Below are 24,076 nucleotides of genomic sequence, written 5' to 3'. Positions count from 1 at the left end.
GGTCTGAGGGGCCCGGGCTCCGGCTCCAGCCGGGGCAGGGCTGTGCTGTGCGGGGGCCAGCAGCTCCGAGCCGCTGCCCTAGCACCGACCCTGGCTGGCGAATCCCCGGTTCCATTTACGAGCTCAGCTCGCCCCACAGTCAGGTTCCATTTGTCACTGAACGGGGCCCGTCATGAGGAACTGAGGTTTTATTCGCTGTGACATGTTTGCTCGGAAAAGGGGCCCTCTTCCCCCCAAGCAGTGCCGTGAGTTTTTGGGCTTTATGGCCACACCGTCGTCACCACTGACAGACCCTCCGGCCTCTCAGGGTCCGCCCCAGCCCCCAGTCCGGCCCGGGGGCGGCGGGGTCCGAGTTACCTCACGACCGCTGCCCTCCTCACTCATCCTACGGGGCAGCGCCGGGCTATGTGTGTACTGCCCCAGAGACACCGGCGGGCCCGGGTGTCCCCGAGAGGATTCCCCTCTCAGCCCCGAGCAGCACCGGAGGAGCGAGGCCCCCGGAGCCGCGAAACCCCCGCGCTCCCCTCACGGTCCGCCCCCCCCCCACCGTCTCCCTCACACAAACACGACCCGGGGCGGAGCGATGGAATGGGCGGGAAACAGCAAACGCTTTCGAATGGCTCAGTCAGCTGTCGATCATCATAACACCGCCTCTCATCGCGGCGTTCGTTATTGCTATTCGCCGGGCGGTGACGTCAGCGACCCGAGCGCGCCCCTCCCTCACCCCGCTGCGGGCCGTGTGCAAAGGCAACACAGCCGTTAAACGAGCCGCTGGGCGGAGCCAGCGATGGACGGGAAAAGAAGCGACTCGCCCATTGGGCACCGTGGGATGTTCAAACTAGTATGGGAGGCGGTGATTGGTGGCGACGCGGCGCGGCCCGCCGCCCCCGCCCGGGCGGGTCATTGTCTGGCGGCTCCTGAGGCGGGTCGGGCGCGGCGGTGGCTTTGGGGTTCGGACGGCGGCGGCGGTACCATGGTGAGGGCAGGGGCAGCAGTGCAGCTCGGGACTCGGGGGGCCGGCCAGGACTGCGCGACCGGGCAGAGCCAGGCCCCGCGGGGCCGCCAATGGGCGCCGCTGTCAGTGCAGGCCGGGCGGGGGGAGGGGGCCGGGCCCCGGTCCGTGACCTTGGGTCCGGCCCGGCGCTGCCCCGGTGCCCCGTGCCCGCTGCCGCCTGGTTCCCGGGCAGGGGGTTTGTCCTGCCCTCCAAGTCCGGCCCCGCCGGTGCCCTCCCGCGCTGTCAGAGCGGTGCGGCGGCGGCCGGGGTCTCCTCGGCCGCTGTTTGTGCTGGTTGTGGGGCGGTTGGACGGGAGGAAGCGGCTGTCGTGGGCGAAACGTCGATCGAGGGGCCCGAACTGGCTCTGTCAACCGCCCGGCGCCTCCTCCGGGGTTACGCGGACACATCTCAGCCCACTTCCCGGGGAAACGGCCCGGTCCGAGGGGGAGAAACGGGGGATTCATTCTGCCCGGTGCCCCGGTCCTGTGGGCCCGCAGGGGGAATGGGGGCAGCCGGGTGTGGAGCTGTCAGCCAAGGCGGGCAGGGGGATGTGGGATACGGGGTTCCGTGGATCGGCAGGGTCACTGGGGAGCGTTCTCTGATTCCATAGGCGGGTTCTGTGGGTTTGCAGGGGGTTCCGGCGGTTCTGTGCAGCCGCGGGGGTTCTGTCGTTCTCCGAAGATCCACGGGAGAGGCTCTGTGGGTCGGCAGGGGGCTTGGGGGGGTTCTGGGGATCCACAGGTGGGCTCGGGGGGTTCCCTGGGGGGCTCCGGAGCCGGCGGTGAGGGCCCCGGTCTCTCCGCGGCAATGGAAGCACCGTTGGGTTATGCAACTCCGGCTGCCGCCAAGAACTTGTGCTCGGGGATGTCTGGGAATGTGCGGCACCAGATAAGAAGTTGCTGCTTTACAGGGGTTTTATCCTGTTTGAAGCAATAAGAAAAGGAAAAAAAAAAAAGAAAGTTTGCCTGCCGTGAAGAAGCCAGCGGGTCAGAGCCAGGGAGGGAAGATTTAGCACGTGAAAGTGCTCCTAGCGAGGGGCTGTGGTGGAGAGCAGGGATGGAGATGCCACAAGGATTGTCCCAAGGTGGAGGGTGGGGAGAGAATTGCTTGGGATTGCCCCCTCAGGAGGGAGGAGTCCGGGAACCCGCATCTCCCATAGGGAGCTGGAGCCACCTGGGCTGAGGAACTTCCCATCGGGACAAACCTCAGGATTTCCACGGCCAGACCTTTCTTGCTCTTCGTAGTTAGCCCCCCTGTGAAAATGTCTCAGGCAGGCAGCTCCGAGCTGGAAAACCTGCTTGGGGCAGTGGGAAAGTTCACAGCTGGCCGATAAAAGCCCGCAGTGGGAACAGCCAGTGCTTTTCCCAATGCTGCTTGTTATTCCTGGAGCAAGGAAATATCCACAAATCCCCCTTGCCTCCCCCTTCCTTTCCCATAAATCTCCCTTTCCACCCCTCGAATCCACCCCCAAAACGCCCCCCTGGAGTTCAGGAGTTTGATGCAGCAATGTTTTCTCCTGATGAAAGTAACTCCTACAGAGGGGATTTGCTGGGTCCCCCATGGCCTCACCCGGCGCCCTCTGCTTGCTTTAATCACCTCGGGATTAATTAATGCCCCCTCGTGACTAATTTTTTTTTCCAATGTTTGAACTGATCCTTGTGTTAACTCCCACCTGGCTGGGATGGGACCCAGATCTTGGACATTCCCAGGTTAACCAGCATCTTATTTTAAGGATTAACGTGCTCCACTTGCTCTCCTGGCGTGTCTGAATCCTTTCAGCTCCCTCACCATGAGCCAAAATTCCTCCTTTTTAGAGGGGATGGGGATTGTGGGATCAATATATTCTGGAAAAAGAGGGATTATGAATATTCAGGGTGTTTACAAGCTCTCTTGTCTTTCTGTGGGCTAGAAAACTTGCTTTTGGGGATTCTTATCCCTGTTTCTTTTTTACCTGGAGCAGATTTTGGGTTGCTGACGTCTTTCCCACGGGGAAGGTGCAGCTCCCTGTGCTTTCCTGCGTCACCCAGGGCTCTCACCTTCATTAGGAACAGCTCTCATTAGTGATTAGTGATGTCATAGGGGCTTCCCATATCCCTGGAATCCGTGGATTTCCTGGCAGCGGATGGGAGAGCCCGTTCTTTCTTCCTTGTTACTCAGAAACTCCCAAACTCTTGGCTTTGGCATTTCCACCCCTCCCAACGTGGTTTTCATTAAACAATCCACCATTTCTGGGGCTCCTGGTGATTTCCCACTCTGGAGCAGGAGGGGAATTACCCCTGAATCTCCCAGGATTCACATTCCCATGTGCAGGAGCAGTGCCCTGCCCAGTGCCAGCGTGTGGAGAAATTGAATCTGAAAACAAAGTGGGCTCACAACTGGAAAAGAACTGAACAATGGGATTTTGGGCTGTTTCCCCCCCATTTGGCATTTTCTGGAAAATACTGGGAATAGTGGCAGCAGGATGAGACCCCCGGGGAGGGAGCAGCTGCTGCACCCTGAAAACCTCCCTTGTTTATCCCCTTGAGTCCGCGTGGTTTGAGCGGCCCTGAGTTGCCAGGGAGCTGCCAGCTTATCCTGCAGCAGGTCCCTCTGGCTTAGAATTAACGAGATTGTTTGGATTCAGGGGCTGATTAGATTAATTAACGGGCCCCTTTCTCCCCCAGGCTGGCGGCAAGGCGGGCAAGGACAGCGGCAAGGCCAAGGCCAAGGCCGTGTCGCGCTCCCAGAGGGCCGGGCTGCAGGTATGCTCAGGGTGCTGGGCACCCCCACGCCGCTGCTTTGGGGTGAAAACATGGGGGTTTGGCACTGGGAGGGGCATGGGGCCATGAGGGGCTTGCAGAGGGGGTTTGCTGGCAGATGGGACACAGGGGAGGGGAGGATTAATTGGGAGAAGTATTAGATTACATTTTATTATAATATTATATATTATAATATTTTATATTACATTATTACATAATATATACTTTATTAGAAGATTTTTACTTTATATTCTAAAATTATATTTTAAAATGAATAATCATTAAAATACAATTATTTTATGCTATAAAAGGTATAACTTATATACACATTTTATTTATTTTATGCTATACAAGATATAACTTATATACACATATACAGTTACATACATTTTAGTAAATTATATTTTATGAGATATATATATCATAAAAATATGTCAATATATATAATAAAATATTATGTGTGACTATAACATATGTTAATACTAGCTATTAACCAGTAATAAATAAATTGGCTAGTGATCTCTTTGTGGCCCTGAGAGTTGCAGCCCAAATCAGCCGTGCAGGCTGTCAGTATGCACACCGCGGGGGCTGTGGGTGTTAACGAGGTTGCTGATTGTCCCCCAGTTCCCAGTGGGCCGCATCCACAGGCACCTGAAGACTCGGACCACCAGCCACGGGCGCGTGGGAGCCACGGCAGCCGTGTACAGCGCAGCCATCCTCGAGTACCTGACCGCTGAGGTAGGGCCCCCTCCCTCTGCAGCCCCTGCAGCCCCGTGCCCCGGCATTCCCACCACTCCTGCCTGCCCTCCTGCAGGTACTGGAGCTGGCTGGGAACGCGTCCAAGGATCTCAAAGTGAAGCGGATCACGCCCCGGCACCTGCAGCTGGCCATCCGCGGCGATGAGGAGCTGGACTCGCTGATCAAAGCCACCATCGCCGGAGGAGGTGGGCCTGGCTCCCTGCTCCTTCCTGGGGGCGCTGGGGCAAGGAGAGAAACCCGACAGGGATTGGGGCAAGGAGGGGAACGTGGGAAACCAGACAGGGATTGGGGCAGGAGGGGAACGTGGAAAACCAGACAGGGATTGTGGCAAGGAGAGAAGGAGGGAAACCAGACAAGGATTGGGGCAAGGAGGGGAACGCGGAAACGAGACAAGGATTGTGGTAAGGAGGGGAATTTAACAGGAATTTGGCGTAAGCACCTGGGGTCACTGCTTGCCTCGATTCACACTGAGGAGGATCTGCTTGGCATTCACAAAATGGGGAATTGAGGGTTTTTTGCAGTTTCTTGGGAATTCTGCAGGTGGCTTCACAGGATTTCTCCCCCCCTCTCTCTGCAGGTGTCATTCCCCACATCCACAAGTCTCTGATTGGAAAGAAGGGACAGCAGAAAACGGCGTAGAGGGAGCGCGGCACCAGATCCCCCCGTCATCGTACTGTACCTGGGCACAGGAACATCTCGGGGACACGAGGGATTTTTTTAAGGAATAGTTGAAGGGAAGAGCGTAGAGGATTGACTGTAGAGGAAGCATTGGGATGGGTTTAGATTCTGAGTAGGACACACCACGGGCTGTGGGGCAGCAGCTGGGGGTGGGCGAGTGGCTCGGCTGCCCCCGAGTTTTATACAAAAATGGAACCCATAAACCATTTTTTACAAAAATCCAGGCTCTCTCCAGTGGTAGGAGGGGAGGGGGGCGGTTTGGGAGGGGGCTTCGAGACCTCCCCGGTACCTGAGAGGGACCGCCCACTATGCAAATGTTGGGTGGGTGGGGCGTGTCCCAATGCCCCGCCTCCCGGGAGCACATGGCCGGCTGTGTCCGTCTGTCCAGCCATGGAGGTGTCTGTCCTGGCCCAGCACAGGAGTGTTTGTGTGTCCGTCCCGCCCATCTGGACGGTGTCGTTCTGTCCGTCTGTCCCCGGGCCAGGGTACGAGCCGGCAGCAAATGGGAGTGTGCGTGTTTGTCAGACAGGTCTGGCTGTGTGGGGGCCACATCTCCATCCCTCCGGGCCGTCTGTCTGTGACTGTCAGGGTCTGTCAGTCCTGGCTGTCCCTCTGTCCTGCCCGCGTGGGTCCTGCCCAAGCTCCCACCGAGCCCCGGATGTAGCAGCTGCATACGGGGGCGCTCCGAGCCGGGCCCGGAGGCGGTGGCAGGGGCAGCCGCAGCTGGGCCGGCTCCTGCACTGGCAACACCGGGCGCCGGTTGCATCAGGCGTCAAGTGGCCCTGATGGCCGAGGGCACCATCAGGGCCTGCCCGGGCTCAGGCCCGCCCCGCCGGACTGCAGCGCCTGGGGTAGCCGCAGGACCGGTTGTGACCGGGGCAGGGGCAGGGGCCGGGCCGGGCCGGGGTCGGTGCCAGAGGGCCCGAGGTCGCACAATGGCGACGCCGGTCTGCGCAAGATGGCGGCGGCCGGGGGCGGGGCCGTCCTCGCTGCCCGCGGGCCGATCAGTGCGCATGCGCGCTCCGTGCCATGGCCGGGCGCATGCGTGCGCCGCCGCGCGCCTCGAGCTGCCGGGCCGTGCGGGAGGCACCATGCGGACACCACGGGGGAGTACGGCGGGGACATCGGTGTCCGACCGCAGCATTGCGCCGTGCAGGGCAGAGGAGACAGCCTGACCGACGGTTTAACTCCGGTAAGTGCTCGGCTGGCTGTGGGGCGCTACGGGCTGCCCCGGAGATGGATCCCAAGCTCCACGTTACGTAACGTTCTCCCCCTGCCCGACTGCAGTGGTTCTGGCTCCCCGCCCCCGTGGTCCGTATGACGCTCGCCATTGGTCGGAGCAGTAGCGGGGCGGGGCGAGGAGGCTATAACTAGAGGCGGCGCGGTAGGGGCCGCGTTCAGTCCATCGCTGGTGTGCTCGGGTTCTGCTGCTCCTGTGTTCTCCCGCTCTCCCCTTCCGCCTGTCGCCGCCCATCGAGCCGCCATGAACGGGCAACTGAACGGTTTCCACGAGGTGTTCATCGAGGAGGGCACCTTCCTCTTCACCTCCGAATCCGTGGGCGAGGGGCACCCAGGTGCGGGCCGAGCGGGGCTGGGCGGGGCGGCGATCGCGCAGGCGCGGCCGGGGGCGGGAGGGGGAGACGAGGAGGAGGAGGATGGTGAAGATGAAGATGAAGGAAGTGAGGATGAGGATGGAGGGGAATGAGGGTGGGCCGGGGGGGCGGGCGGGCGGTGACGCGGGCGGGCGCGCGCGCAGTGTGAGGCGGGCGCGCGCTCGCCGCATTGCGGGCCCGGCGCGCACGTGCGGCCCGCGTGGGGCGGGACACGGGGAGCGGGGGGGGAACCGGTGCCGCCGTGACTCAGCCGTGACTAAGCAGCTCCCGGTGCCCCCGCACCCCGCGGGACCCCCGCCCCCCCCCCCCACCGTGGGCTCCGTTCCCGCGTGGATGCCGGCGCTAAGACAGGCCCGGTGACCCCCACACATACACACACCCCACGGAGGGCCGGAGTGCCGCCCTCAGCTCACCCCGCGCCCCCCGACGCTGCCGCCGGTGTCGCCCGGCCGGTGCTGAAGTCCCGTGGGTCTCCCCGGATGTGCCGTCCCGCCGCAGCGGTGCGGTGGTTGGAGCCCCCCAGGGTCGGTACCGGCCGCTGCCGGGCTCTCCCGGTCTTTGTCCTCGCCGTTCCGGGGCACATGACCGTTAATCTGCGGAGGCGGCTGCCAACGCCCAATGCCCGCCGCCTCGGCACACCCAGAACCCCTAAATCCTCTCAGCTCCGGCCAGTCGGGCACCCAGAGCACGTTGAGCAGCCCCCGAGTTCCCATCATCTCCGGATCCCACTCGGGCCCCATAGCGCCCCACAGCTCTGCTCCTTCTGACTCGAACACCCACAACCCGATGGCACAACCTGTGCCTGCTCTGGGGCTCTCCCCACGCTGCCTGAGGGAGGAGGCTGGGAGATCCCATTCCTCCCTCTTTCCCACCAAAAAGCATCCGGGGCATCCTCCTCCCTTCACCCAGCTGGGCGCTGCCTTGTCCTCGCCCAGATCCTGCCTGGAAGGTCGCTGCCAAGGACACCCGCAGTCCCAGGAACACGGGTGGCCCTTGGGACATCCCCACCCACACAAAACCCCCCGGGAGCAGGAGGGAGCTGGTGTCTGGTGGGGTACGGCTGGAGCAGCCTTGGCAGGAGGCAGAGCTGCTGGGAGCTGGCGTGCTGCGGATTTGGGAAGCTGGCACACAGGTCTGATCCCCTCAGTGGTGCCACAGGGCTCAGCCTTAGTTGGAACTGGAGCTTAACTTGGACATGCCTGGAATTCCAGGCTGGGGACAAGGCAAGGGCTGTGTGCACCCTGGGGGGCTCCTGGGTCATGGGGCTCTGATCCCCGTGCTGGAGGCTCCGGAAGGAAGGGCTGTGCTCTGTTGGGCTGTCCCACGCCACCGTGACGCCTCCTGCTCTCCGTGTCCCCAGATAAAATCTGCGACCAGATCAGCGATGCTGTCCTGGATGCCCACCTCAAGCAGGACCCCGATGCCAAGGTGGCCTGTGGTGAGTAAGGGCACCAGAGGACAGCCAGTGGGTGACGTGGAGGTGACAACGCGCTGACGTCACCCTTGTCCCTGCAGAGACGGTGGCCAAAACCGGGATGATCCTGCTGGCGGGGGAAATCACCTCCCGGGCCAACGTGGACTACCAGAAGGTGGTCCGGGACACCATCCGGCACATCGGCTACGACGACTCCTCCAAAGGTGTGTCCCGGGCTGCCATAGCCCCAGCGACAGCGCAGGCTGGCACTGGGCTCACCAGAGCCCCCTTTGTCCCCCCAGGCTTTGACTACAAGACGTGCAACGTGCTGGTGGCCCTGGAGCAGCAGTCCCCGGACATCGCCCAGGGCGTGCACCTGGACCGCAGCGAGGAGGACATTGGTGCTGGTGACCAGGTGAGCCCCGGGGCCGTGGGCTCCCTGTGGGGGTGACTGAGGGCCAGGTGTGACCCCCTTGTCCCCGTGCCGCAGGGGCTGATGTTTGGCTACGCCACGGACGAGACTGAGGAGTGCATGCCCCTGACCATTGTGCTGGCGCACAAGCTCAACGCCAAGCTGGCCGAGCTGCGCCGCAGCGGAGCCCTGCCCTGGCTGCGCCCCGACTCCAAGACGCAGGTGAGGAGCTGGTGGCTCCACAGAGCCCTCGGCAGCCCCGTGTCCCCGCCTGGCCTCTGACTGGTGTGGTGTCCCCCACAGGTGACAGTGCAGTACATGCAGGACCGCGGGGCCGTGATCCCCATCCGGGTGCACACCATCGTCATCTCGGTGCAGCACGACGAGGACGTGTGCCTGGACGAGATGCGTGACGCCCTCAAGGAGAAGGTCATCAAGGCCGTGGTGCCACCCAAGTACCTGGACGATGACACCATCTACCACCTGCAGCCCAGCGGCCGCTTCGTCATCGGCGGGCCCCAGGTGCAGCCCGGGGCAGCGTGGTGGTGGCAGCAGTGACACTGTGCTGGTGGTGGTGGTGGCATGGTGATGGTGTGGTGCTGAGGGCTGGTGGCAGCATGGTGAAAGTGTTGATGCAGTGATGGTGACACCCATGGTGGCACAGTGGTGGCAGTTACCGTGGTTCAGCGGTGGTGAGAGTGGCACAGAGGTGGCGTGGTTATGGTGGCAGCGGTAACGCCATAGAGGTCGCAGCACAGTGACGGTGGCGCTGGTGGCAGTGCAGACAGGGTGGTGACGCTGCTGTCTGTCTCCACCAGGGTGACGCGGGGCTCACGGGCCGCAAGATCATCGTGGACACGTACGGGGGCTGGGGCGCGCACGGCGGCGGCGCCTTCTCGGGCAAGGACTACACCAAGGTGGATCGCTCGGCCGCCTACGCCGCGCGCTGGGTGGCCAAGTCCCTGGTGAAGGCCGGGCTGTGCCGCAGGGTGCTGGTCCAGGTGGGTGCTGGCTCCGGGTGGGTGCCAATCCTCCCTCTCGGGCTCCTGGGCTCCGGCCTCACCCGCAGCCCCGTTCCCCCGCAGGTGTCCTACGCCATCGGGGTCTCGCACCCCTTGTCCATCTCCATCTTCCACTACGGCACCTCGCAGAAGAGCGAGCGCGAGCTGCTCGAGATCGTCAAGAAGAACTTCGACCTGCGCCCCGGGGTCATCGTCAGGTAACGGGCGCGGGGGGCCGTGCCGGGGGGCGGGGCGGGCGGGGGTCCCTCCCGGAGCAGCCCGGGGACCGCCTGGCGCCTGGACCCGGCGCGGAGCCGCTCGGCCGGACGGAGAAGGCGCGCTCGGGGCGCGGACGGGGTAAGTATCCGCCGGAGCCGAGCGCTTGGAGCTTCCCCGGCTCCTGCCCGGGGGCGCGGCCCGGGAAGCTCCAACCGCCCCGCGGGGCGGGGAGGGGGCGGAGGCGCCGCTGCGGAACCCCCGGCCAGGCAGGGAAGGAAGGGGCGAAGGCAGGAGCCCGGGGCAGCCTCACTGAGTCGGGAATTGTGTATTCCAGGGATCTGGATCTGAAGAAGCCCCTCTATCAGAGGACCGCAGCCTATGGCCACTTTGGTAGGGACAGTTTCCCTTGGGAAGTGCCCAAAAAACTAAAATACTGAGAAAAGAGCATTGTTAGGGCTTTTCCCCCCACTCCCGCGGGCGTAGGTTACAGAGAAGCCCGTGGGCTCTGGGGGAAAGAGCTCCCGGCCCCCCCCCAGGCTCCCCGGCCCCCCCATTGTCTCTCACCATCGTTTTGGTTGTGTGGGGACCACGTGCCTCTCCTGGAGCCCCCCCTCGTGTCCCCCCAGTTCTCTCTGGATGGTTTTTAACGAATCTCTCTTCACTCTGAGCTGTGAGATGGGGAAAAAGGCCCAAGTGCCCTCTCTCACCCTCCCCGTGCCCCCACAGTCCCTCTGTGGCAAGGGCCACCCCAATCTGGGTCCCAGCAGTCCTGCTGTGGGGGGATACTCCATTTTATCACTCCCCTTTTTCCCCAAATTCCACTACATCAGGGGGACCCCCATCCTGCTGCAGCGGGGGACACACAACCCCCCCGTTCTGGTTCCCTGTGTGTCCCCCCACAGTCCCCATTCCACTGGGAGGATTCTCATTTTGGCTCCCCCAGTCCCGCTGGTGGGGAAGACACTTCCCATTCCACCTCCCCACCCCCCGGGACCTCGCTGGTGCTGGGTTTGGTTCTTAACCCTCATTTTTAACCTCTTTTTGTTCCAAAAATGCACATTTTGGGGGGGGGGACACGCTAAAACTGACCCCCAACCCCCCCCCCCGAGGGTTCGGTACCAGAGGAAAACATTTTACCTTTTTTTGGTTTTTTTTTTTTGGGGTTTTAATCCAAAAGCTGAAGCAACTCCCCAACTGCACAACCCCCCAACCCCCCCAACTGTGTCCGGATTTTGGGGGGCAAGGGGAGGCATTTGGCGCTTGATACTTGAAGGTTTGGTGTATTTATTGTGCGCCGAGGCGGGGGCGTGAGTACAGAGAAGCCCCCGCGCTCAGCCGGCAGCTCCTGATCCCCGACGAAAGCCCCCCCTTCCCCTCCCCCGCCCTCCCCCCAGCCCCCCAGCGCTTTGGGGTGAAACGGGGCGGGATTGGGTTTGTTGGAGCGCCGGGGGTGCCCGGGCGCGGCGCTGGTGGCCGGTGTGGTACAGAGAAGCCGGCTTGTTTACTGCCCGCCCGGGCTCCGGCCCCCAGAGTGCCTTGGGGGGGGGCATGGGGGGCTTTCCCTGCCCTTGAGGATAGAGGGTTTGGTTTTTTTTTTTTTTCTTGGTTTTACTATTTTCGGGAGGTTTCGTCCGAATGTTTTGATCCACTGAATCCAAAAATGAACTCAAAAAGAAAAAGAATCTCAATAAAAGCGATGGGTTAGACGGAGCCACCTTGAGTGTGTGGGGGGAACACAGGGGCAGCTGAAGGATTTTGGGAACTGAAGCAGTGGGGATGGAGAAATTGGGGTGCAAGGGAAAGTGGGATTTGGGGGAGGAGATGGGGACAAAGCGTGTGTGGGGGAACGGGTGGGGGAAGCGGAGTACAAGGCAGGAATGAACATTGGGGCAACGGGTATGGGGGAAATTGGGGTTTGGGGAGATAATGGGAATGGGGAAACAGGTATGGGGGAATTGGGGTTCAGGGGAGATGAGATGGAGGAACCAGGAAGGGAATGTGGCTGAGGGATGGAGGGAATGGGGCACAGTGGGGAACGCACAGGGAAGGAGGGGTAGATATGGGGAGAATCCGGGGCACCGGGGGGAAACTGAGGCACGGGAGGATTTCTGGCTTACAAAACTGCATTTATTGGGGGTGTTCAGAGCTCTGGGCCCCTCGGGGCTCCCCCGTCGCCCTCGGGCCGAGCCTCCTCCTCCTCCCCGCGCCAGGTGGCGAAGGCCACCTCCTGTGCCAGGCGCTCCGGGGCCGGGCGGCCCAGCGCCAGGTTCCGCAGGGCAATCAGCGTCATCAGGGCACTGCGGGGACAGCCGTGGGCACTGGGGGGACACGGGGGACGCCAGGGGGACACGAGGGGACGGGGGCTCTGGGACTGACCTGCGGCGGAAGAGGAAGAACTTCCTGCGGAGGAAGCGGCGCAGGCGCTGGGCCAGGCCAGCCTCGCGCTCCTTGCGCTGCTGGCGCTGCTCCCGCCGCAGGAACAGCGACACCAGCGGGTCCAGGGGCGCCCCCGCGGGCAGGGGCTCCCCCAGCAGCGGCCGCAGCTCGGGGGGCAGCGGGGCCTGCTCTGGGGGCAGAGGGGAGGGACTGTGATCCCCCCAGCTCGGTGCTGGCGATTCTGGGGGTGCCCGTGATCCCCCCCCTCAGTCTGGTGATGGGAACTGGGGGTGATCTCCCCACCCCAGTGACAGGGACTGGCTGTCCCTGGCATCCTCCCGTGCTATTGCTCTCCAGAGAATGAGGTGACTGGAATTTGGGGTCCCTGCTCTCCCCCCAGCGTCAGTGACTGGGGTCTTCCATGATCCCATCAGTCACCAGGGGCTGAGCTGACGGAGCTTTTGGGCTCCCCCACTGCTACCCAGGGCGTGATGCAATGGGGATTTTGGACTCCTGGGAAGCAAGGCCTCAAGGATTTTGAGGTTCCCAGGTGTGAGGTGCCAGGGGCGCCCAGGGCTGGGTGTTTGGGGGTCTTGGGGGCGCCCAGGGCTGGGTGTTTGGGGGTCTCGGGGGCGCCCAGGGCTGGGTGTTTGGGGGTCTCGGGGGTGCCCAGGGCTGGGTGTTTGGGGGTCTCACCGGTGCCGTTGCGCACACGCTCCCGCAGCTCCTGCAGCCGCGTCAGGTTCTGCTCCAGCTCCAGCGCCGTGGTGTTCACGTACAGGTACATGTAGCACGAGGGCTCGGGGGACACCGTATGCACCTTGTGGTACTGCCCTGCTGGCAGCTGGGGGAACAGGATGTCAGCACCCCTGGGCACCCCAAAACCCACCCGGGGAACCCCCAGCCTCACCTGCATCCCCTCATCCTGCAGAGAGACCCCAGCCTCACCTGCATCCCCTGCCCCTCGTGCAGGGAGTGGTTCTGCTGCTGCTCCACCAGCTCCACCAGCACCTGCCCCTTCAGCACCCGCAGGCTCGTGTTCCCCAGGTCCTCGCTCACAAAGTTCTCCAGGTGCAGGCCTGGAACGCAGCTGCCTCTGTACCCCCTGTACCCCAAACCTCCAGGACCCCCCCGTTAGGCCCCCACATCCCTCCGAGCCTCAGGTACCCCCCATGTCCTCCTCTCCACCCTCCCACGGACTGCAGGGACCCCCCTGTACCCCAAACCCCCCCAACCTCAGGACTGGTACCCAGCCCCTGAAGCCCCATGCCCCCTCCATGCCCCCCCGGGCCGCACCGGGGAAGTCGGCGATGAACACTGTGTCCGTGTGTCCGTCCAGCTGCGCCTCCAGCTCCTGCAGCCGCTGGCGCCACGGCGACAGATCCACGAGCAGCGGCAGCAGCCACGGCGTGGGGGTCCACGGGGACCAGGGGGCGCGCACCAGGTCCACACGGGGGTCCACGAGCCTGGGGGGACAGGGGCTCAAAACCTGCAGTGCCCCCAAATCCCTCGTGCGCCCCCAAACCACTGCTGAAGTGACAGTGCTCATGGCACAGGGGACCATACCAGCACATGGGGTCCACCACAGCTGTGTGGATAGGCCACCCCCTTGTGGCACCCCCACGTGTCCCTGTGCTCCCCCAAACCCTGTGTCCTCCCTAATGTCAGCTGGAAGGAGCAGCAGCAGCACCCACAGCTCCCAGACCAGAGCCACCCACAGGTCCCCCATGGCCCTGTCCCCTATGGCTCATGTCCCCCCCGTCCCCCGTGTGCCACCTCTGCTGGAAGCGCTCATTGATGGACACCCAGACGTCGAAGTAGATCTGGGGCTGGCTGATGTTGTAGCGCGGCAGCAGCCGGCTCAGGCAGGCCGAGTACTGCTTCAGCATGTCAGCGTGGTCCCGCCAGCGCCGGCTCTGCGTGAACGCCTGCCAAAATGGGGAAACTGAGGCACGGGGACACTGAGGGACAGGGCAGCGCCGCAGGGAAACTGAGGCATGGGGCAGTGGCATGGAGAAACTGAGGCATAGGGGAATGAGGGATGGGGGAAACTGAGGAAATGAGGAATAGGAAAAAACGAGGCTCAGGGGCTGTTACATGAGTGCTGGGGAAATGTGAGGAGAAACAGAGGCACGGGGGAAAACGAGGGATGAAGGAAACTGAGGCCCACGGGGGAAGTGCCCGCATTTGGGAGCTCTGGGGGTCACTCACCCCTGGTTTGAGGTAGCCCACCTCCCCGGTGAGCCCGTCCCTGTAGGTGATCTTGACGTGCTGGTGGAAGCGGGAGTGCACCATCATGTCCCACGAGTAGCCATAGAGCCCGTTGGTCCAGTTGTTGTAGCCCTGGGGGGACATGGGGGGTCACAGAGCACAAGGCTGTCCCCACCCCAGGGGGACAAGGAGGTGACAGGGCCCCCACACCCACCACCATACCCTAAATGCCCCTCCATCTCCCAAACTGCCCCCCAAATGCCCCAGTCCACCCCTGTGCCTCCCAAACTCCTCCTCACCCTCCAGAGGTGTCCCCAGAGCACCTCCCCAGTCCCTCCCCATGCCCACCTGGGTGATGAAGTGCGAGTAGGGCAGGAAGAGCTGCTCCAGCACGTAGAGGATGGTGAAGGCTGCGGCCAGGTGCTGGCGAGGCCGAAGGCCCCCCCGGGCTCTCCTGCCCCCGTAGTGGCAGTCGGGGCTGGGCTGGGGGGGCTCCGTGCTGGGCAGCCAGGCCTGCAGCCGGGGGGGGCAGCGGGCCACGAGCCCCCGGGGCCACTCGGGCCGGCAGAAGAGCCCGTTGGTGGCCAGCATGGTGTAGGAGAACATGCCTGGGGAGGACAGTTAGGGACCGGGGCTGGGGGCGCCCCTGGCTGGGACTGGGGACGTCCCTGCAAAGAGCCAGGGTGATTTGGGGTATCTGGGCACCCCTGTTTAGCACTGGGGGGGGTCTGGGGGCTGTGGAGGGGGGAGATCAGCCTGGCTGGGGGTGCCCGTGGGTGCCATGTCCAGGCTGGGGGTGCCCTGGGCACACTGGGGGGGTCTGGGGGTGCCTTTTCCCCGCTCACCGATGCTGAAGAGCTGGGAGTTCATGCAGTGGAAGTAGGTGACGAAGACGAGGGCCAGGGGCCGCGTGGCGTCGAAGAAGAGCAGGAAGCCGGCGGAGAGGTCGAGCACCAGCCCGCCCCCGTGCACCACCAGGCGGCTGGTGAGCTCCTCCGACAGCACCAGCCTGGCCACGGAGCCTTCCTCGGCATCGGCCCGGCCCCAGCGCCGCCCGCAGCCCACCCTGCCCCGCCCAGCCCATCCCATCGCCGCCCTCACCTTCCTCCTGCTGTGCGTCACGCTCCTCATCCTCAACCCAAACCCATCCCCCTGGAGCCCTCCTCATCCCATCCCCAGCCCAGCAGCCCTTCTCCCTTCCCCATCATCACCATCATCATCATCATCATCATTATCAAACCTCCTTAACCTCATCCTCCAACCCATAACCCTCCCAAACCTATCCCATTGATCCCATCCCATCCCATCGATCCCATCCCATTGATCCTATCCCATTGATCCCATCCCAGCCCCACCTTCATCCTCATCCCCTCCCCATCATCCCCTCCCCATCCTCACCTTTGGACCCCTCAATTCCGCTGCACCCTCATCGACCCCCTTCACCCTCCTCATCCTCACCCCTCGCCCCCCTGGCCCCCTCCCCTGCCCTGCCCTGCCCTGGCCTGACCTGAAGGGTGCAAAGAGCCAGTGTCGGGCGAGGGTCCCCATGGAGAAGCCCCCGACCCAGTCAGCGTCCAGCTTCTTGAGCCCCGCGATGAAGTACACGATGAACACCTGGGGGGGCATGGTCAGGGGGTCCTGGGGGTCCCGGGGGGGTCCCGGGGGTGCCTCAGGGCAGGGACACCCACCTGGGCACGCAGCAGGGCGTAGTTCCACAGCGGCACGTGGGCGTTGCGCTTGCGGGGCCGGAACAGCCCGTCCACGGAGCTGGGGGGACACGGGGGACATTGTCACTGTCCCCAGCGCGCCACCATTGCCACAGCCCTGGGGACACGCTGGGGACAGAGAGCCAGGCCTGGCAGCAGGACCTGTCCCACCAGGCGGGTGCACAGTGCCACAGGGATGGCCCCTGGGGACACGGCACCATGGGCACCTGTGCCACCCCCTGAGCACCCAGCGCCACGGGGACCTTGGGGTCTGGGCCGCCCCACTGGGACCGTGGTGGCGCAAGGGACCCCACACGCTCTGCCACCCCATGGGAACCCCAGCCCCATGTCACCCCCCTGCTGCTCCTGGGATCCCCCGTGTCCCCACAGCCCCCGGTGCCCACCCGTAGCGGTCAGCGCCCATCAGTGCCAGCTGGAAGCCCAGCAGCCCGTAGAGGTAGGAGTGGTTGTTCCAGGAGGTTTTGTCCAGCAGCAGCAGGTACCAGTAGGGGCACAGGAACGCCACGCAGCTCAGCCGGTAGCAGCAGCCCAGCATGATGCCCAGAGCCCCTGTGGGCACAGGGCCCCCGGTGTGTCCCCTGTCCCCTCCTGCCGCCTGTGCCCAGCCTTCCTCTGCTCCCCTGCCCATCCAGTGCCCGTCCCAGTGCCAGCCCTTGCCGTGGTTCCTGCCCACATCTCAGCCCCGTTCCTGCCCCAGTGCCATCCCCGTTCCTGCCCTAGTACCAACCACCCTGATCCTGTCCCCATCCCATCCCCATTCCTGTCCCCATGCCACCCCCGTTCCTGCCGCCGTTCCCACCCCCGTTCCTCCCATCCCGTTCCCCCCCGTTCCCCCGGTTTCCCCCGTGCCCGTACCCAGGAACATGATGGTGTAGAGCAGGTACATCCAGTCCAGGGGCAGCGGCGCCAGGAAGGGCAGCAAGGGGAAGCGGCAAACCTCCAGCCCGTCCAGGTACCGCTGGTCCAGGTGGCCCAGCCCGCGCTCCTGCGGCACGTCCAGGGCCATCAGCAGCCCTGGGGGCACGGGGGGCACGGGGGGCACTGGTCAGTGGTCACTCGGGCAGTGGTCACTCGGTCGCTGACCGCTCCTCTCGCCCGGGCCATGGCCGGACCTTTGCTCCGATGCTGACGTGTCACGGCCGGACACCGCCGGCCCCCGGGGATGGGGGACCCCCGGATCGCGGCCCCGAGCCCCATCCTCCGAGCCCCCCCCGAGGTCCCGGTGCCCCCGAGTCCCCCCGGATTCCCGGTGCCCCCGGACCCCCAGCCTCCCTGTGCCCCCCGAGTCCCCGCGGAGCCCTCCGGAGCTCCCCCATCCCTCCCGGGCCCTCCCGGGCTCCTCGAGCCCCTCTCACTCCGTCCCCCCGGTGCCTCCCGGTGCCTCCCGGTGTCTCCCCGTGCGCGGTCCCCCTGTCCCGGTGCCCCTCAGAGCCCCTCGGTCCCCCATCCCCCGGTGTCCCCCGTGCCCTCCCGGTCCGTCCCAGCCCCGGTTCCCCGAGCCCCCGCGGTGCCGGTCCCCGCTGACCGAAGGCGGCGCGGAAAGCGCCGAGCGCGGCGGGGTCCTGCGGCCGGTGCAGCAGCCGCACGAAGCGGTGCCAGCGCGTCAGCTCCCGCAGCTCGAACCCCAGCAGCCGCCGCGCCAGCCCGGGCCCGGTGCCGGTACCGGGGGCCTTGGGGGTCCCGGTGGGGCTCGGGGGGGGCTCCGCCGCCTCCCCCCGCTCCGGCCGCCGCCGCCGCGCCGCGCCTGCCGGGGGGGTCACAGGTCAGGGGTCACCGGTCGGGGGTCGTGGGGGTCCCGGGGGTCCCGCGCCCCCCGCCCCGCTCCGCACCCGCCGCCGCCGCCATCGCCGCGACCCCGCCCCGCCCGCTGCACGTGACGGCCGCCACGACCAATCAGCTGAGAGGAGGGCGGGGCAAGAGAGCCACACCCCGTCAAGCCCCGCCCACTTTCCCTCGTTAAGCCCCACCCCCGGGACCCGAACCGAGACCCCCGGGCCCGCTCCAAACTCCCCGGACCCGCCGGGACCCCCCGCCCTGACCCCGCCCTGACCCCGCCGCGCCCCCGGCCCGCCCCGGGCCCGCCCCCGGCGCTGCCGCCGCTCCCGGAAGCCCCGGGCGGGCGGGGCGGGTCCGGGGCCGCCGCGGGAGCGGAGCCGAGAGGGGCCGGACGGACCATGGTGGGGACGGGGCACCGGGGGCACGGGGGCGGCACTGGGGGGCACCGGGCGGCACCGGGGAATGGGCACGGGGGGCACCGGAGGGGGGTACAGGGGTCCCCGGGATCTGCGGGGGCTCCGGGGTGTGCGTGGCGGAGCAGCCGGGTTGGCACCAGGGTCTGTGGGGTGTCGTGGGGGGGTCCTGGGTACACGTGGGGTCCCGGGGGTGCCCCCTGAGCCCTGCCCGGTGTCACAGCCGGGGGTCCCGGGGATGCCCCCTGAGCCCTGCCCGGTGTCACAGCCGGGGGTCCCGGGGATGTCCCTGAGCCCTGCCCTGTTCCACAGGCGGGGGTCCCGGGGGGTTCCCCCGTGGCAGACGGCGCGGGGGGCTCGGGGCGCGTGCGGGCGCTGCAGCAGGAGGTGCAGGGGGTCACCACCATCATGAGCCAGAACCTGGAGAGGATCCTGGCCCGGGGGGAGAACCTGGAGCAGCTGCACAGCAAGAGCCAGGACCTGGAAGCCACGGTGAGGGGAGCACGGGGGGCGTGAGGGGGGTATGGGGTACCTGCATTGGGCACAGGGTCACCAGGGTGGGCAGGATTGTCCCCAGAGTGGCAGGGCTGTCCTCAGGACCTCATCCAATGTCCCTGGGGTGGCAGTTGGGGTGCCCAGGTGACAGAGGTGTCCCCAGGGGCTAAGGGCTGTCCCTTGCATGGCATTTGGGTTCTCCAGGCTGTCAGGGCTGTCCCTGGGGTGTCAGGGCTGTCCCTGGGGTGGCATTGTGTTGTCCCCAGGGTGTCAGGGCTGTCCCCAGGGCTGTCCCCAGTCCCTGAGCACTGTCCCTGCAGTCGGAACACTTCCGCACCACGTCGCAGAAGATGGCCCGGCGCTACTGGTGGAAGAACGTGAAGCTGCTCATCATCCTCGGCCTCGTGGGCGTCATCATCCTCATCCTCATCATCCTCCTGGCCACTGGCACCATCCCCACCTAGAGCCACCGTCCCCACGGGGACACGGCCACCCCAGGGGCCAAATACAGACGGGGGGAGAGACAGCGGGACTTGTGTGTGTGTGTGTGTGTGGGGTGGGGGACACAGGGGGACACATGGGGTGAGATGGGCATGGGGACATGAGGGGACATGGGTGGACATGTGGGGGACATGTGGGGGACACGGGGGACATGGGGGGACACATGGGGACGTGGTGGGGGACACAGGCATGGGGACATGGAGGGGACAGGCATAGGGACACAGGAATATGCATGGGGACACAGGCCCCAGGGATGTGGGGACACTGACGTGGAGTCACGAGGGGGACACGTGTGGGGACACTGGCATGAAGGGATGTGTGTGTGGGGGGGGGTGGTTTTGTGCCGTGCCAGGCACCGAGGGACAAAGGACAGACACTGTGGTGGCACTGCCACCCTCGGAGGCTGGGGAGGGGGGAGAGAAGGGGAGGGGCAGGGACGGGGAAACGGGGGGGTCCCGGGGGTCCCCAGAGACCCGGACACGGGGTCCTGGTGTGGCCCCACATCTGCGGGGACCAGGGGACAGGGGGGACATGGGGGACAGGGGGGACAGGGGGGCTGCAGGGACAGAGGGACAGGGGGGACATGGGTAGGGGGCAGTGGGGGGTCCCGGGGAGCCCCGTCCGGGTTGTGGCCGGCATGTCCCGGGTTGTGTCCCGGGTTGTGGCCGGGGTGTCCCGGGTTGCGGCCGGCGTGTCCCGGGTTGCGGCCGGCGTGTCCCGAGTTGTGTCCCGGGTTGTGGCCGGGGTGTCCCGGGTTGTGTCCCGGGTTGTGGCCGGCGTGTCCCGGGTTGTGTCCCGGGTTGTGGCCGGCATGTCCGGCACTGCGGCCACTCGAGGGTGGCGGGGGGCGGTCCCGGTCCCTCCCGGCGGGGGCGGCCGCTGTGGCCCGAGGCCGGACGGGTACAGGAACGGGCGCACCGGTACCGGCACCGGCACCGAGCCCGGCCCGCGGTACCGGGACCATGGTGAGTCCCGGCCGCCGCTTTCGCTTTCGCTTTGCTCGGGGCAGAGCGGGCTCGGGGCCGCGGGAGCCGCCGGGCTCGGGATCCCCCGGTGCCGGTGCCGGTGCCGGTATCGGTGCCTGTCCCGGTCTCGGTCCCGGCCCGCCCCCGGGCTCCCCCTGCCGAAGGGAGGGACGCGGTCCCCGGGGCGGTGGGCGGGGGCCCGCGCGGGACTTTCCGTGTCCCTGAGTGTCCCCCGCAGCCCTGGTGTCCCCGCAGTGCCCGTGTCCCCCCCGGTCCCCATCCTCCGGTATCCCCGTGCTCCGTGTGTCCCCCCCGGTCCCCATCCTCCGGTGGCCCCGTCCCCACGGTTTCCCGTCCCCCAGGTCCGTGCGTGTCCCCCTCGCGGTGCCATCGTCCCTGCGGTGTCCCCACGGTCAGGCTTTGTCCCCATGTCCCCCCCGGGCCCGTCCCCGTGGGTTGGTGTCCCCACGTTCCCCCAGTCTCCGTGTCCCCTCCGTGTCCCCTTGGCCGCAGCGCCCACGTCCCCGGTGCTCCCCCCGTGTCCCCCCGTGTCCCCCCGTGTGCCCCCGTGTCCCCACGGTGTCCCCGTGTCCCCAGGCGGGGCTGGAGCGGTGCCAGCGCGAGGCCGAGGAGGTGGCGGAGCTGATGCGACAGAACGTGGCCAAGGCACTGGAGCGGGAGGGACACCTGGAGCAGCTGCAGAGCCGGGCCCAGGACCTGCGACAGGCGGTGGGACACGGGGGGGGACACCCAGGGCTTGGGGACACTTTGGGAGCACAGGGGACACTGTGGGGACACAAAGGGGTGGGACACTGTGGGGACACCCAGGGCTAGGGGACACTGTGGGAACACAAAGGGGTGGGACACTGTGGGGACACCCAGGGCTGGGGGACACCCAGGGGCTTGGGGACACTGTAGGGACACTCAGAGCTTGGGGACACTGTGGGGATACACAGAGCTGGGGGACACCAAGTGCTTGGGGACACTCTGGAGACACCCAGCCTGGGGAGGAGCGGCTCCGGGGCCACAGAAGGGCTGGGGGTGTCTGTCTGTCTGTCCCCACGTGTCCCCCCAGCCCCTGAGCAGCCCGTGGCACTGTCCTTGTCCCCTGTCTGTCCCCTGTCTGTCCCTGTCCCCTGAGCAGCCCGTGGCACTGTCCCTGTCCCCTGTGTCCCCCCAGAGCGAGGCCTTCACCCGCACCACGTGCACGGTGACGCGGCGCCAGCGCAGGAGACACCGGCGGTGGCACCTGGTGGCCCTCGGCCTCGGCCTCCTCCTCCTCTTCATCCTGGGGCTGGCCCTGGCGCTGGCCCTGGCACGGTCGTCCCCCGGGAGTGTCACCAGCACTGTCCCCACCCCGCAGGGGGGCACCGAGCACCCCCCCAGCACTGCAGGGACCCTGTGAGAACAGAGCCCGAGGGACCACAATGGACAATAAATAAATGGCAAATAAACGCCAGGGCTTGTGGGGACACCTGCAGTGGCAATGGGCAATATTGTCACCCTGCAATGACACTAACAAACCAGGGGCACGTCCTCGAGGGGACCCCACTACCAATGAAACCGCAGAATCTGCTCTGAAGAGACCCTACAACAAAAACCCAGCCAGCTCCACTCGAGGGAAACACCACAGCAAGCACAGGAGCTCTCTGGAGAGACCTGAGATCCCAAACCAGGAGGATGGACTTCAGGGAGACCCTGCAATAAATGAACACCAGGATCTGCTTTGGGATGACCCTACAAAAGTTAAGAATCCAGAATCTGATACAGAGATACCCCACAATAACAAACCAGGAGAACGGAACCTTGAGGAAACCCTGCAATAAATGAACACCAGGATCTGTTTTGAGGAGACTCTACAACAAATAAACACCAAGAGCTCTTTGGGGAGACCCCACAAAAACAGAGCAGTGGGGTGAGCTCCAGGGTGACCCCACAACAACAAAAGGCCCTGAAATAACAAATGAACCCCAGAACTCACCCTGGGCACACCTGGCCTTGGCCCCAGGTGCCACCAACCTGGGCTGGGACAGGAGGGGACGCAGAGAGGACCCTGGGGACACAATGGCACCTGAGGAGGGGACTCTGGGCACTCCAGGGAGGGGACATGGTGGCACCTGGGAGGGACCTGGCAGCCAGTGTCACTGCAGGGGCCACCCCACCTGGGCTGCTGAAGGGGACAGGTGGCACTGTGACACCTGGGGACCCTCAGGTGTCACTCCTCCCTCCCCACACCCCGTGCCTCAGTTTCCCCAAGCAGTGAAGGACATGGAGCCTCGCAGCACCTTTATTGACACCAGGGGGGGACAGCAGGGTCCCGGGGGGTGGCAGTGCCCGGGGGTGGCAGTGCCGGGCTGTGCCAGCAGCGTCACCCCGTGCCCCGGCGCTTGCTGAGCTCGTCCTGCACGCGCTGGCACAGGGCCCTGCGCAGGGGGGGCTCCAGGGGGCTGTGGGCACACACCCGCCGGGTCACCTCCTCGGCGCTGTCCCCCTGCGAGTGGCGCCGTGTCACCCGTGCCACCGGGTAAAGGAGCCTGCCGTGGCCCCACACCCATGGGGGAGCCCATGGGGTGACCCCATTGCCCCCGGGGAACCTCCGTGGCACCCCCACTGCCCCATGGACCCCCACCTAGGGCACCCCCACTGTCCCATGGACCCCCACCTAGGGCACCCCCACCGTCCCTAGGGACCCCCCAGGACACCCCCACTCCCCTGGCCACCCCCACTATCCCCGGGGACCCCCCAAGTGCCCCATGGACACCCCCCCCCCAGGGTACCCCCACGGACCCCCACGGACCCCCACCCCCCCCCCACGATGTCCCCTGTCCCATGGGACCCCCCCCCCCCCCGCCCCCCCAGCAGCACCCACGGCAGCTGAGACCTGCGGCCCCCCAGCCCCATGGGCACCCCCATCCCGGGCACCCCCATCCCGTTCCCCGTTCCCCGTTCCCGGTGCCGCACCTGGTGCACGATCACGGCCGTCACCCGCCCGTCGTCCCCCTCGTACTCGAGGCAGAAGAGCCGCGGCCCCCGCGCCGGTTCCGGGGGGGCCCCGCTGCCCTCGGGGGGGGGCCCCGCGCTGGCATCGCCCCCGGGCCCGCCTGCGGCACCGGCACCGCCTCAGCGGGGGCACCGGGGCGGCGCCCCCAATTCCCCGGTGTCCCCATCCCCAATCCCGGGGGTCCCCAATTCCCCGGTATCCCCATCCCCACCCCCGGTTCCCCCGCTCACCGCCCCGGTGCGGCCGGTACACCTGCTGGTCCCCCCGGTTCCCCCGGATTCCCCCGTTCCCCCCGGTATCCCCGCTCACCGCCCCGGTGCGGCCGGTACACCTGCTGGTCGGGCCGCCGGGGCCGCGCCGGGCCCGGTGTCAGCCTCGTCCGCGCTCGGCCCCGCGCCTGCCGCACCGCGCGGTCGTACGCGTCCCTGTTACCGGCGGGACAGCGGGGTTAGCGGGTGAGGGGGACCGGGAGCACAGGGGATGAGGGTCCCGGGAGGGCCGGGCCGGTGCCGGTACCTGGCGAGCTGGTTGCGGCGGATGTGCCGCACGAAGCCGTGGCTCATGTCCAGCCGTCCCCCCGGCCGGCAGCGCCAGCCCGGGGCCGCCGCTGTGGCCGGCGCGGCCTCCATCCCGGTACCGGCGGCGGGGTCGGTACCGGGGCGCGGCGCCTTTAAGAGCCCCGCGGGCCCGGCGGCAGCCGCCAGGGGGCGCCGCAGCGCGCAGGCGCGGTAGCGCCTCTTCCCGGAGCGGTGGCCGCGCATGCTCGGCGCACATCAGACGGT

At 66.1% G+C, this 24,076-nt stretch overlaps 6 protein-coding genes across 7 annotated transcripts; 4 read left to right on the top strand and 2 right to left on the bottom strand.

The window, feature by feature from the left end:
• Window positions 1-772: 772 nt before the first annotated feature.
• Window positions 773-5,389, top strand: LOC139585231 (histone H2A.V). Its single transcript, XM_071417835.1, has 5 exons — window positions 773-976; window positions 3,659-3,736; window positions 4,358-4,471; window positions 4,548-4,677; window positions 5,070-5,389. The coding sequence occupies exons 1-5, from the start codon at window positions 788-790 to the stop codon at window positions 5,129-5,131; spliced, it is 573 nt and encodes a 190-aa protein (XP_071273936.1). The 5' UTR covers window positions 773-787; the 3' UTR covers window positions 5,132-5,389.
• Window positions 5,390-6,609: 1,220 nt separating this feature from the next.
• MAT2A (methionine adenosyltransferase 2A) lies at window positions 6,610-11,539 on the top strand. The gene is made up of 9 exons (XM_071417814.1): window positions 6,610-6,744; window positions 8,144-8,221; window positions 8,299-8,421; window positions 8,500-8,612; window positions 8,688-8,831; window positions 8,913-9,131; window positions 9,428-9,610; window positions 9,695-9,828; window positions 10,164-11,539. The coding sequence occupies exons 1-9, from the start codon at window positions 6,654-6,656 to the stop codon at window positions 10,264-10,266; spliced, it is 1,188 nt and encodes a 395-aa protein (XP_071273915.1). The 5' UTR covers window positions 6,610-6,653; the 3' UTR covers window positions 10,267-11,539.
• Window positions 10,968-18,058, bottom strand: GGCX (gamma-glutamyl carboxylase). Its single transcript, XM_071417788.1, has 15 exons — window positions 17,973-18,058; window positions 17,669-17,887; window positions 16,999-17,157; window positions 16,527-16,692; window positions 16,105-16,183; window positions 15,924-16,030; window positions 15,262-15,425; window positions 14,765-15,024; window positions 14,417-14,548; window positions 13,982-14,133; window positions 13,502-13,671; window positions 13,154-13,284; window positions 12,902-13,049; window positions 12,206-12,395; window positions 10,968-12,126 (listed from the first exon to the last, which is right to left on the bottom strand). Exons 1-15 carry the CDS (start codon window positions 17,986-17,988, stop codon window positions 11,970-11,972), a joined length of 2,250 nt encoding a protein of 749 aa, XP_071273889.1. The 5' UTR covers window positions 17,989-18,058; the 3' UTR covers window positions 10,968-11,969.
• A 60-nt stretch (window positions 18,059-18,118) lies between these two features.
• VAMP8 (vesicle associated membrane protein 8) lies at window positions 18,119-19,353 on the top strand. Its single transcript, XM_071417843.1, has 3 exons — window positions 18,119-18,320; window positions 18,645-18,824; window positions 19,148-19,353. The coding sequence occupies exons 1-3, from the start codon at window positions 18,318-18,320 to the stop codon at window positions 19,289-19,291; spliced, it is 327 nt and encodes a 108-aa protein (XP_071273944.1). The 5' UTR covers window positions 18,119-18,317; the 3' UTR covers window positions 19,292-19,353.
• Window positions 19,354-19,931: 578 nt separating this feature from the next.
• Window positions 19,932-22,018, top strand: LOC139585235 (vesicle-associated membrane protein 5-like). The gene is made up of 3 exons (XM_071417842.1): window positions 19,932-20,293; window positions 20,891-21,022; window positions 21,474-22,018. The coding sequence occupies exons 1-3, from the start codon at window positions 20,291-20,293 to the stop codon at window positions 21,696-21,698; spliced, it is 360 nt and encodes a 119-aa protein (XP_071273943.1). The 5' UTR covers window positions 19,932-20,290; the 3' UTR covers window positions 21,699-22,018.
• Window positions 22,019-22,521: 503 nt separating this feature from the next.
• Window positions 22,522-24,043, bottom strand: CUNH2orf68 (chromosome unknown C2orf68 homolog). Of its 2 annotated transcripts, none has more exons than XM_071417831.1 (4): window positions 23,811-24,043; window positions 23,525-23,719; window positions 23,255-23,394; window positions 22,522-22,784 (listed from the first exon to the last, which is right to left on the bottom strand). In XM_071417831.1, the coding sequence occupies exons 1-4, from the start codon at window positions 23,921-23,923 to the stop codon at window positions 22,537-22,539; spliced, it is 696 nt and encodes a 231-aa protein (XP_071273932.1). In that variant the 5' UTR covers window positions 23,924-24,043; the 3' UTR covers window positions 22,522-22,536. The 2 variants fall into 2 exon arrangements, with proteins under 2 accessions (XP_071273932.1, XP_071273933.1); XM_071417832.1 differs by having other exon boundaries at window positions 22,563-22,784; window positions 23,604-23,719; window positions 23,811-24,019.
• Between the last annotated feature and the right edge of the window lie 33 nt (window positions 24,044-24,076).

Source organism: Agelaius tricolor, unplaced genomic scaffold (assembly GCF_023055355.1).
Source record: "Agelaius tricolor isolate 1412-34295 unplaced genomic scaffold, bAgeTri1.0.p SCAF_70, whole genome shotgun sequence".
In the NCBI taxonomy this organism is placed as follows: domain Eukaryota; kingdom Metazoa; phylum Chordata; class Aves; order Passeriformes; family Icteridae; genus Agelaius; species Agelaius tricolor.
Note: the sequence above shows the minus strand (reverse complement) of the source record. Positions and strands in the feature narration are given on the sequence as shown.

Coding starts and splice junctions, on each gene's coding strand:
- VAMP8 (XM_071417843.1), top strand. Junction 18,825..19,147: donor GCCAGGACCTGGAAGCCACG/GTGAGGGGAGCA, acceptor CTGTCCCTGCAG/TCGGAACACTTCCGCACCAC.
- LOC139585231 (XM_071417835.1), top strand. CDS start 788: ATGGACGGGAAAAGAAGCGACTCGCCCATTGGGCACCGTGGGATGTTC. Junction 977..3,658: donor ACGGCGGCGGCGGTACCATG/GTGAGGGCAGGG, acceptor TTTCTCCCCCAG/GCTGGCGGCAAGGCGGGCAA. Junction 4,472..4,547: donor TCGAGTACCTGACCGCTGAG/GTAGGGCCCCCT, acceptor GCCCTCCTGCAG/GTACTGGAGCTGGCTGGGAA.
- MAT2A (XM_071417814.1), top strand. CDS start 6,654: ATGAACGGGCAACTGAACGGTTTCCACGAGGTGTTCATCGAGGAGGGC. Junction 8,222..8,298: donor CGATGCCAAGGTGGCCTGTG/GTGAGTAAGGGC, acceptor TTGTCCCTGCAG/AGACGGTGGCCAAAACCGGG. Junction 8,832..8,912: donor GCCCCGACTCCAAGACGCAG/GTGAGGAGCTGG, acceptor TGTCCCCCACAG/GTGACAGTGCAGTACATGCA.
- GGCX (XM_071417788.1), bottom strand. Junction 17,158..17,668: donor CGCTTTCCGCGCCGCCTTCG/GTCAGCGGGGAC, acceptor CCGTGCCCCCAG/GGCTGCTGATGGCCCTGGAC. Junction 14,134..14,416: donor TGGGCTACCTCAAACCAGGG/GTGAGTGACCCC, acceptor CCATTTTGGCAG/GCGTTCACGCAGAGCCGGCG.
- LOC139585235 (XM_071417842.1), top strand. Junction 21,023..21,473: donor CCCAGGACCTGCGACAGGCG/GTGGGACACGGG, acceptor GTGTCCCCCCAG/AGCGAGGCCTTCACCCGCAC.
- CUNH2orf68 (XM_071417831.1), bottom strand. CDS start 23,923: ATGGAGGCCGCGCCGGCCACAGCGGCGGCCCCGGGCTGGCGCTGCCGG. Junction 23,395..23,524: donor GTACCGGCCGCACCGGGGCG/GTGAGCGGGGGA, acceptor CCGGTGCCGCAG/GCGGGCCCGGGGGCGATGCC. Junction 22,785..23,254: donor CGGCCGTGATCGTGCACCAG/GTGCGGCACCGG, acceptor CGCCACTCGCAG/GGGGACAGCGCCGAGGAGGT.